Raw genomic sequence first — 11,991 nt, 5'->3', positions numbered from 1 at the left:
CACACACACACACACTACAGATGCTTCTGACACCCATGGTAGCTGCATTTTCACTTCTTTGATATAGTGTCCATTATATTCTGCATAAATAAAATTCCTTTTCTTGCCCCCCCGTTTTTTAATTTTTAAATTAGCATAGTGGCGCAGAGGATGGCCATGACGTGGAGATGCCGCTACACATTTTGACTGAAGCTGATGCTGCTCTGATCACAGCCTCATCAAAGAGTTAAAGAGGTGATATCTAATGGCTGCAAAATGCAGCCACTGAATAATGCTCATCAACTTTTTTTTAAAAACTTTTGATAATTTGACCCAGTCAAATGCGGGGCTTTGTTTCAACTTGAGGCTCGACCTGACAAGAGTGAAAAATACAGAACAGTCCTGCACAATTAGGGACATCTGGCCACCGAAGATATTTGGTGACAAAATATTTTGTTTTCATTATTGATGTCACTTCTTGGTAAATTATGTGTCAAATACAATTAAATGAGGAAGCAAGAAACTCTGAGATTATGAAATGTGTTATTTAACTGGAAAAAAGTTTACTGAAGTGAAAGAGAAACTTTTAAAATGAGCTCATCCTGACACTACAAAAAACATTTACAGCAGCTATATAAACATTTAAAACCATTTTGAAACATGCAATAATTAAAATGATAGAAAACATCAAAAATAATCCAGCAATTTTCAAAAAGAATGTATTTCTATGAACACAAAGACGTTTTCTTTATTTACCATAAACCTGGAGTTTTAGCTCTCAGGAGAAATGTTTCCCTCATGTTTATTCTGTCTCTTTGACGGGTTATCAGTTGAACTTTATCATAAAACAAACACTCTACACTCTCTACTCAGAGAAACAGAGTCTAGACACTAAATGAGAGCGGTTACATAAGAGTCACATGGTGTAAATATTCACACATCAACAGCAGCAGGAGGAGGTTTTTAAAGCAAGATACAGCAGCTCAGTTGGTGTACCTGTGATGATGCCGGGGTCTATGCTGAACGTGTCGTTGGCTGGGTCGATCTGGCCCTTCTTGTAGTACTGCTGGCAGAGGGAAAGCGCGCTGCCGTTGATGCCAACATCGTAGACGTATGCGTAGCGCCCCACTGTGGTATTTGGTAACGTCAGGTACTGAGAGAACAAGAACACAGAAACAAAAGAAACCGCTTTTAAAGGAGGGCTGAACACAGAATAAGACGGACAGAAACAGACAGTCCACCTGTAACTTTATTTACTTACAAATTAACTGTACGGCTGATTAAAATAAATAAACACAAATGATCCAATAATCAAACCATAATCTGGTGCAGGTAGTTTAACAGAGAATATAAAAATAGGTTTTAGAACCGTTATTCGTCTCATTTCAACCAGGAAATCAGTGTTCGGCCTTCATTCTTTATGACAAAACTTTAAAATAAATTACACTGGACTTGTGATAAGCTACTTGATAAGGGGGCCGAGATGGTGTAGAGGCAGGGCAGCCGGCTTGGGACCCGAAAGTCCCAGGTTCGATCCCCAGTCACTGCACATCACGTGGCGTCTCTGGGCAGCACGTCTCATCCCCAAAATGTCCCCCAGGCGCTTTCAATAGCTGCCCACTGCACCACCTGGCGGTGGATGGGTTAAATGCAGAGACTAATTTCACCATTGTATGGAAACATATAGTGCTGACATTGTGATGACATTATTATTATTATTATTATAAACACATACTTTATGGTTATTGTGGTTTTTTTTTTCATCTTAATATACAGACCCTTTCTAAAAAATTAGAATACCATGGAAAAAATTGTTTAACTTCCATAATTCCATTCAAAAAGTTAATCTTTAATAGATGATAGATTCAGGGCCCACAATTTAAACAATTTCAAGTATTTATTTGTTTATTGTTACATAATTTGGGCTTCCAGCTCATGAAACCCACAAAAATACCTTCCTAATTTGAGGGATTTGATCAGTTGGTCTCTCAACAAAATTGATCAACTTCTCCCGACAGGAGTCAGGGTAAGGAGGACCCTCAATGGAAACAAATTGGATTCATGATGACAACTGTTTTTTTGCTGTTTGACGAAATCTGGATTGTCTACAAATTCATGTGGATGTGTCGAAGCTTGGCAGCACTCAGACTGAATTATGTGCAGCTGCGTCAGAGAGCTGGAGCAGCTGTTATCAGGACTGTGAACGTTCTGACAGCACCCATGAATGGTGGGAATAATCTTGGAGAAGCAGTGAGCTCGACTTTCAGCATAAGGAATCAATTCGGCGGTTTGGAGTTTCCATCAGAGAACTGTACCAGTGAGACTTTTAAAAAGGCAGAAACAGCAATTCATGAGTTCTGGCTGACCCAAACTGTGGCCTTGATGGCGGATTTATCTCAACTCCTCCTGGCATGTTTAGAAACAACAAAGATGTTTTGTCTGTTTCCTCACCCCTCCCTTCCCCAAGGCCGTGGACATGTGACAGAACCTCAACCAGGCTAATGATAAATAACACATCTTATCTTGACAATGGCTGAGAGGGGAGGGCTCAGGACTATGCTACAACTTTCCCTTAAAATTCAATGTCTTCACCGGCCTATTTGTACATGCATTACGTCTATTTATGTTGCTTTGCTGTGGTAGGTTTTTTTGATGCCTCAAATCGTGCCCTGTCTAGGACAAGGTGTGAAAGATCTTTTTTTATACTGTTTCTCCTCATGTTTTCTTCCCTTTTCTCATCTAAACAAAAATATTATTCTGAATAAGAATAAGAGAGGCCGTGCTTTTTATAGCCGCAGCTTTGTGCACTCCGCCCATCTTTCGGATGACTGTACGTACATATTCTCGTTGTATTTCGGTGCAATGAAAATAAAGCTTATTCTGATTCTGAAAACAGGAATTCAAAAAATTAGGATACTGTGGCGAAATCAGCCCAAATTTTGCAGGGCTTGAATGTTTTAAACTGAGTGTGACGCACTAGTCATCTACTAAACTCAAAGCACCTACACAAGTTTCTCCAGGTCTCATTAAATTGCTTCAGTTTGGTCCAATTGTCTCAGTTTGGTTCAATTTGGGAAGACTGCAGACATAACTGGCCAGAAGACCATCATTGATACCTTCCATAGGATGGGTAAGCCACAAAAGTTCATAACTAAGGAGGCTGTTCATAGAGTGCTGTGTCCAAGCATATCAATGGAAAGTCTAGTAGAAGGGCAAAATGTGGCAGGAGAAGATGCACCAGTAAAAGAGGTGCAGCGGATTATCAAACAGAGAAGATTCCAGAATCTGTCAGAGATCCAGAAAGAGTGGAATGAGGTGGGAGTCACAGCTTCAAAAACCACCACATTCAGACGCATCCAGGAGATGGGTTACAAATGTTGGGTTCCTCGGTCCTCTTTTCCAATGAAAGTAAAGTGTGCCTTTCATTTGAAAATCAAGGTCCAAGCGTTTGGAGGAAGAAGGGAGAGGAACAGAGCCCATACTGCTTGAGGTCCAGTGTGAAATATCCACAGTCAGTCATGATTTGGGGTGCAATGTCCAGTGTAGGTGTTGGTAAACTCTGCTTTCTTAAATCCAAGGTCACCGCAACAGTCTACCAGAATGTTTTAGAGGACTTCATGATTCCTTCTGCTGTATGGAGATGCAGATTTCATTGTCCAGCAGGACCTGGCCCCTGCTCATGCTGTCAGAAGCACCAAAACCTGGTTTGATGCTCATGCCATAGTGCTTGACTGGCCAGCCAACTTGCCAGACCTAAACCCCATTGAGAATCTATGGGGTATTGTCAAGAGGAAAATGAGGGGCACCAGACCCAACAACAAAGAAGAGCTGACAGCAAGCATCAAGGAAATCTGGGCTTCCATAACTCCCAGTCAATGCCACAGGCTGATCGCCTCAATGCCACGTCTCATTGAGGCAGTGATTAAGGCAAAGTGATTCCCAAAAAAGTATTGAAGCTTGACATATCGTTTTGAAAAGTACCATATTTTGATTGAATTGTTGTGATTGTAATTTCTTTCTTTTTTTCTGGAAAAACTGAGGTGTGGGCTGATGTCTTCACAGTATTCTTATTTTTTTTAATCCTGTTTTCGTGGGTTTCATGAGTTGGAAGCCCAAATTATGTGAAAATAAACAATACGTGAAATCGTTTAAATTGTGGGCCCTGAATCTATCATCTATTAAAGATCAACTTTTTGAATGGAATTATAGAAGTTAAAACAACTTTTCCATGATATTCTAATTTTTTGGAAAGGGTCTGTATTACTTTTTCCTGAAGGGGGTGGTGGCGCAAAGGTTATAGAAAGTGAGCCTATGATCAGAAGGTCACCGGTTCAACTCCCTGGACCGACAACATCAAAATGGAGGTGGGAAAGGTGAAGCACCCACACCTGTATCCACCCTCATTTGGCCCACTCTGGGCCCTTGAGTAAGGCTTTAACACCCACCATCTGCTCCCCCGGAAGCCCTAGATGGCAGCTCTCTACTCCACACAGAGGGCTGTGGTAGCTCGGTGATCTGTGGTTGCATCAAGAAGGGCATTCAGTGTAAAAGCAATCGCCAAGTCAAGTTAGTTCGATGTGGCGACCCCTAAAGAAAGGGGCAGCCAAAAGAAAAAAAAAGTGTGTATATATATATATATATATGTATGTGTGTGTGTGTATATAACATTTCTTGATGCCAGAAAGGCAGTATCTGACAGGTTTAGAAACTAGAATAATATTGTAATTTTCTTACCATTAAAAGTGGATGAACACTTAAATTAATTGCCTGTGTTTGTCAGTGTACACGATATCCCATGAACCACTCAACAGGTTTTGGTGACGCTCAGAAAGTAATCAATCTAAAGTCATAAATCTGCCACTGTTGGACATCCTGGATGTTGTTAATATAGTGGAACAGTACTGTATTACAGGAGGTTAAATACGGTAGTTTGTGGGTGAGATGACAGGCATCTTTCACAATGAATACTTTTTTCCTGCATGTCTCCAGAAAAATGAAAAGGTAGTGAGACCTTGATGACCCTTTCAGCCATTCTCACCACATATTGGAGTCTTCTTGAATTCACACAGCAGTTGTCATACTAGGAAATGATGAGGTTGGCTCAACAGTCCCCCGGTAAAAGGTGGTGAGGATAGAAAGGGGAGTTCTCATACACTAGAGGAAATGTATCCTCTGCTGAGCTTTGTTGACCAGATGTGTGGTGTTGAGTCTAGGACAGATCCTGAGTGATGTTGACACCCAAAACCTTGAGTTGTTGACCCTCTCCACAAGGAAGCCACAGATGTACAGAAAGATACGTGTAGCATATTTTCTAAAATCTGCAATCAGCCCTTTTAGTTGAGTAAATCAGAATGCACAATCAGCAGAATAAAGAGCAAAGGACTGAGTACACATCTTTGAGGTGCACCTGTGCTTAGTATGGAGTATGACATCTTACTTCAAACACAAATCAACACTTCTCTAAAATTCTGGTTTTATTACAAAATATTCTTTAAGTTTATTTATTTTCCAAAAATATACATTTTTTTCATTCAAACTGATGAAGTAAAAATTAAAACAGGAAGGAAGACGAAAGACTCAAGGAACTTTAACAAGATATAATGGGTGGACGGGTGGATTGTGTCTCCACAGTTGCAGTTCTTGTGAGCCGTTCTCACTCTGCAAAAAGCAAGTACACAAAATGCCCTAATGCTTGTGAGGAATGAAGGCTGGACTGCATTATCCAGACCTACAGAGGAGCAACTGTACTTTAATTTTCTGAAACAGGTTTATGCTGGTTTAAATACAAATGTCAGAAGTAGCAATACACTGCCATTTGTAAGGGCTGATCAGGGTACTGGTGTTTCCTGAGGGCAGTGACCTCTTTCGCAACAATTATCAGGCTTGTCACATAGAAAAACATGGTTAAATGGTTTAATAAAAACAACACAACCACTTAGATGTGTTGATTTGGCCTACACATTCTCCACAACTCACTCTAATCAAAAATATGTTGATGTCCTGGACTAATAAGACCATAAGATATCTGACAATGAGCTGGAGCCAGATTCATGTTTTGTTTATAACAGGCATTTTGAACAAAAGAGGAATAGACTCCACATTAGGCAGCTTGGCTGTTTTGTCTCAAAGTTGTTAGGTAAAGTTTCAGTTGTATTTACATTTTTCAGCCAGTGTGTGGAAGTTTAATGTGCATGCTCCACTCTTTGTTTTCTGATTTTGGTATATTTTTGAGGCAGTGTTACTGTGCCACATACAGGTACAGGCCTGGCATAGATACTATAGTGTTTTGGGTCATTTTTGGTGTTTATGTGTGGATGAAGACATTTCTACAAACAGTGTATTGAGTACAAAGGTGTATTTTTAGAACAACAAAAGATTGTTTTGGGAAAAAAAAATGTTTCAGTGTGGACAGACAAGGTCAAAGAGGACACTCTTGGATCTTAAGTTAAAGGAAGTAACTCACTGGGTTGCAACTACCAGTAGTTAGCAAACTGCATTATGAGGGAGAGTCCAGAATGTCTCACAACGTTCGCTGTTTTTTGCAATATCCTTGCACGAGTCACAGAGGTACACACTCTTGTCGCTTGAGTTTTGAACATGTTCATGAAAAATTGTGATGTTTCTCTTGAAAATGCTAACAGAGCTGTTGAGGGTGGTCTCCAACCTTTCTCCAACTCACCTGAACCTTGCTGTGGACATCTCCAACCCATTTCAAGAGAGCTAAGGCTGTATTTTGACACCTACATTGAGCTGTTCTCCGACTGAAAACAATTTTTCTACTCTGGCTCTCGCTCAAGGCGGACGCCCCTGCTCTCCCTCCCCCTGTTCTCTTTCCTCCTGCTTTGCTCTCTGTGTGTTTGAAGCTCCTGGTACACATCTCCCGAATGAAAAATACGTTTATGGATCTGACGAGTAGGGATGCACTGATCCACTTTTTTCACTTTCGATCCGATACAGATATCTGTTGACCCGGTATCAGCCGAGACCGATCCGATCTGATACATATAAACAGTACTGAATTATCGATATCATCATCATCATTGATTTTATATGAGGCTGTAATAATCTCCTCTCAAGTACAATTTGTACAAATATATGCATGCATGTTCAAAAAGGCAACATGAGATAAGTTTTATTAATGTTGGATAAGTTTTAAAGTTATAATTAAATTCTAACACAAAACATGTTTGTTTTTATTCCTAGCTTTAAAGCGGATATTAAAGTGATTAATTTAAGTGATTATTTAAAGTTATTTTATTTATTTTTTCAAATAAGGGGCAGATATAAGATTTTTCTTCTTTCTGCACTCTTTTCATTCAATGTTTTCTTTTTGATGAATTTTTGTTTCTTTTAAATGAATGAATAAATTAATAAAATAAAATGTTAAATGGCTTTACACATCTGCTAAGTTCATGGCATAAACCAACAGACATGTTCCTGTTTTAGTTATTTACATCACTTTATAATGGAGCAGTTTTTGTTTCGTTTTATATATATATATATATATATATATATATATATATATAATTTTCTTGTGATTTTCAAATCATTTGTTTTTTATGACTGTCTACTGTTGTACTGATAAATATCTCCTGGAGGGTAAACTATATCTTGACTGCAAGTATCAAGCTGAGTGATCCTTAGTTTTCTACAACTGATAGTGGTTGGTCATTAATTAAGTTTAGCAACTTCTCTATAAACATTTGAGCTCCGGGGCTTCAGCAATGTCTTCTTATTGTTCAGTCCGACGCAAGCAGCCTGATTTCGGTCAGCCACGCTCAGTCTGTCCCTCCTCAGAGACGGCAGATTTAGCGGAGCAGATTGGGCGCGGCTGGCCAGAGTCAGGCTGCTTGTTTCGGGTTGACCAAAGAGCAGCGTACCGCTGAAGCCACAGAGCTCGAACATGCAACGTAAAACTAACTTTACCGCGGTTTAATGTGGCGCTATGGTTCTGCAGACATTGCACGTTGCTGTCCTGTTTTGTGGTGTTTCAGTGTAAAATACTTCCACACAGCGGACATGTTTAGATGAAAAGTTCGTTAGCTATTAGCCACAGTGCTGCTAACTCAGCACTCACGTTGTAGCTGGCTGCAAACTATGAACTGGATTTCTTGAATGTGAGTTGGGTCTTATTACTCTGGGTTCATGAGACACGCTGCCGTTCAGGAAATCCATTCATAGTTTGAAGCCAACATGCATCATGGATAGGAAATCTCTGCAAATTGGATTGGAAAATGGATCGGTCACATTGTCACCGATACCTGATCCAGAAGTTTTTCAGATATCGGTACCGATACAGATATTGATATCAGATCGGTGCATCTCTACTGACGAGCTGGACTTTCAACGCAATCAACAAAATCTTTTCAACAAAACGACAGGGTCTTGGAGAACCCTCTTGTCCGGCTGAGACTCATGCTGCGGGGTATGTCAGAGATCCGCGGGGCGTTTGGCAGCATGTTGGGATCGATCTTGAGGAGGCTCATAACGCGCATCAGTGAAAAATTCCAGCAAGACTCAAGGCTGAGAAGAACAAACTGTCTGCCTGAAGAAAAATCAACAACTGTGACTTATCTGAATCTGACTCCCCTGTTTGGCCTCGGATACGAGCCGACTATCAAATTTCTCCTGGGACATGGGTAACTAGGAATAAAGCTTTGTCTATCGCAACCCTCCTGAGAACTTCTGTGCAGGCTTATCAGAACTGCTGGCTAAAATAACATAATCAGAACTGCGATCTATCTGAAAGTGCTTTATGGACAAATCTCAACATCTTGACGTCAAATGCAAATGTAATGCATTCATAAATGTGCTTGCTGGTAGAGTTTTTTGATGTTTTAAATTGTGTCCTGATAGGACAAGATGCAAAGAGATCTTTTTTGTAATACCACTATCTACCCTTATGGTTCTTACTCTTTTTTTATCTAAAAATATTCTGATAAAGAATAAGAGGCCGCACTTTTTAGCAGCAGCAATGTGCGCTCCGCCCATCTTTTGGACGACTGTACGAACATAATTTCACTGTATCCTGGTACAATGATAATAAAGCTTATTCTGATTCTGATCTGAGGTAAAGAACCAGGTCTAAGGCCATGCTAATGTTAGGTACGATTCAAAAACGGACTCTTTAAAACACAGCCACCCGGCTCACTGCTCACTTGGCCATAAACCCTCAAAATCAGAGACTTCAATTGAAAATTTGACTTTTGTCTTGCAGTTCCTAACAGCTGCAGCTCAGTGAGACACCACCTTTAGATCAGAGGTGAGGCTATAAAATCATGATTTTAGAAAGCACAAAGTTGGCACTTAAAGCTTTTTTCACTCTGGAACCTGTTTGCAAAAAATACTGTTTGGGATCTGCTAAAATGCCGTTTCCAAGTTCAAGAAAGGCTAAAATAATAAAAATGTCTGCATTAAAAAAAATGTTCCTGTGTGGATGGATCCTCAGTCTTCTTCACCCTTACCTTCTCCACAGCATAGAAGATGTGACTGTAGACGTCCTCCTGTGTGTAAACTGCAAAGGAGTCGTCTGAGGATTCATCGTAGTCTTTGAGAAAAAGGTGCTTGAAGGTCATCGTGTTCTCCTCCTTGAATGTGACCACCACCTGGTTACTGAGGCCAAACATCACCAACTGAAGCAAAAACAGACAAAGAAAGGTCAACAGGTTGAAGATAAAGATGAGAGGAGTGTCACGTCAGGGCAAGAAGAGCTGAAACAAAACCTCTGAAATTTAGTGTGCTTTGTTAAAACTGTTCAAGTTGTGTTTCTGATCAGAGCTGAAAACAAACAAGAGTTATTAAAAAAGATGCATTACAAATTCATCTGAATTTAGTTCAGTTTGGGTTTGGTGACCAAGTATAATATTTCGTCTCATTTGTTTAACTGGGTTCTCTTCATCTACTTTTAGGACTTGTGTGAAAATCTGATGATGTTTTTAGTCATATTTATGCACAAATATAGAAAATTATAACGGCTTCACAAACATTCAAGTACCACTGTACAGCAGGTAAGATATTATTGTTCATAACCTTTCCACAGAACCTCCCTTTGAATGATCTGAACTTTTGCTTTAAGGTTCAGAATATTTTGTGGGTAAATCAAAGGATGGAGTGGAGTCTAGTGGTTCACGAAGTCCAAAAAGAAAACATGCAAAGAAAAGTTAAATAAAAGACTTGAGGAGTCTTTAAGACGTCAATACATTATATGATCTTGTAAAAAAGTCATCTCTAATTTAAAACAAGGTTGTTGTTGCACACATGTATCTACTTTTTATTTTTACAGATTAGTTTTTGGTTGTATTTGCAAAAACAGCTAATCTGTCTCGTTATAATCCAGCTTGGCTGTATTTCGATGGTTCTGGTGAAAAAAACAGAACGTTTAAAAGAAGATTAAAATATGACAACAAACCTGAGCTGTGACAAAAAAGATCTTCAGCAGCTGCAGAACCAGCTTGTAGGGCTTGCGGCCTTTGGCGTGATACTTGTCGCAGGGACTCATGAAGAAGTACTTGAGCTTCCTGCGGATGGCCTCCTCCTCCTGGTCCGCACTGACCCAGTGACCTGCCGTTGTTGTTGAGGGGAAGCTGTGGCTGTTGTGGTTGCTGTCATGGCAGTGACTCTGATGATCCTGACGATTATGTTGGCAGCTGCTGTCTGTAGAGCCGTACCGAGTCACCGACGAGAGCAGGTTATCTTGTTCCTCTGGAAGAATAAAACATAAAATAAAAAAAGAAAGGTGCTTTTGTAAATTTTCAGTAATGTACGTGTGATTTAATGTTTTGGGCACTAATTAATTAATCTCAGTCAGAAATACTAAAATCACAAAGGATTCTTTACTTTTATTAGGACAACCAAAAACCAGAATGAGAAAGTCTCCTACATGTGCCACAGCTGGCTACCTGCTTTTACAGCTGTTGGTTGTTGTATACAGACAGTCATGGTTAATAGTAATTTTAAATATAAATATATATATTGGGTTAGTCTCAATTTTCACAGAAGTCAAAAGATGACATTTAAAAATTATTTCCATGACATTATTTGGACAAAACAATATTTGTTTTCTTAAATAATGGGTTAAACTAGCCCAACCCATTCATTCATTACCCAACCGATATATCGGCTAGGGACGATATTTTAGACCGATATAGATGTATAAGTGCGATATGTTGTCATCATTGTATGTTCCTTTACAATGACAAAATTAGTTATCTGCATTTAACCCATCACACCTGAGATGCACCCAGATGGAGCTGTGGACAGCTATGTAAGCACCCGGGGAGCAATTAGGGATTAGGTGTCTTGCTCAGAGACACCATGACATGTGGGAATGGCTGGGATTCTAACCATGAATTTCTGGTCCCAAGTCGATTGCCCTACTCCGCTATCCCATCTTGGACCCCTTTGTTTGGGACATATCTGTTTCGGTGATAACTGTCCCATTATGCACCAGTATAAACACTGGGAACAAGCCGTGTCCTTCCTTGCAAAAGGTGCATTTGTCAAGGTCAAGGTTCTTTCTTTGTCATTTGCACCACATGTGGTATATGAGGTGGAATGAAATTGTGTACACAGGGTCCCAGTTACATCGAACAAAAGTATAAATTGTACAAGAAAAACAGTAATAAGAAAAACAATTTGAAGAAAATGGCACAATGTATCCACCACTTCAGTTCACTTTAACTTTCACTTTCATCACAGCCGAAGCAGAGAACGTAGCGTATTTTGCTGAACAGAGCATCGCAAGTTTATTTTAACTGATCTGTAAAATAAATAAACAATAAGAATAAATTATCTTCCATCCTCCAACCTGCTTGTCATTAGCTACATGCCCCTTAAGTTAGCATGCTAACGTTTAGATAACCTAGCGTAGGCCTTGTAAAACTTTATCCAGAACAATAAATCTAACATAGAGGTAAAATATATCAGAGATTATCTTTGTCGTCCTCAGTGAAATGTATTGTTTGTCTGAAATCTTTACTTTTCTGCAAAGAAAAAATAACTCTGCTGCAATCA

The 11,991-nt window shown here is 39.6% G+C and overlaps 1 protein-coding gene across 1 annotated transcript in view; it reads right to left on the bottom strand.

Moving 5' to 3' along the window:
* mcoln1a (mucolipin TRP cation channel 1a) overlaps nt 1-11,991 on the bottom strand; it is a 36,754-nt gene that overhangs the window by 15,772 nt on the left and 8,991 nt on the right. The window contains exons 2-4 of the mRNA XM_037690594.1: nt 10,388-10,680; nt 9,444-9,611; nt 976-1,132 (exon numbers count right to left, since the gene is read on the bottom strand). Coding sequence (XP_037546522.1) covers nt 976-1,132; nt 9,444-9,611; nt 10,388-10,680 — 618 coding nt within the window. The remainder of the gene's footprint in view (nt 1-975; nt 1,133-9,443; nt 9,612-10,387; nt 10,681-11,991) is intronic.

The sequence above is a fragment of the Nematolebias whitei genome, chromosome 16 (genome assembly GCF_014905685.2).
Source record: "Nematolebias whitei isolate Nwh7 chromosome 16, NemWhi1, whole genome shotgun sequence".
Classification (NCBI taxonomy): Eukaryota; Metazoa; Chordata; class Actinopteri; order Cyprinodontiformes; family Rivulidae; genus Nematolebias; species Nematolebias whitei.
This window is presented reverse-complemented; position numbering and strand designations above follow the sequence as displayed.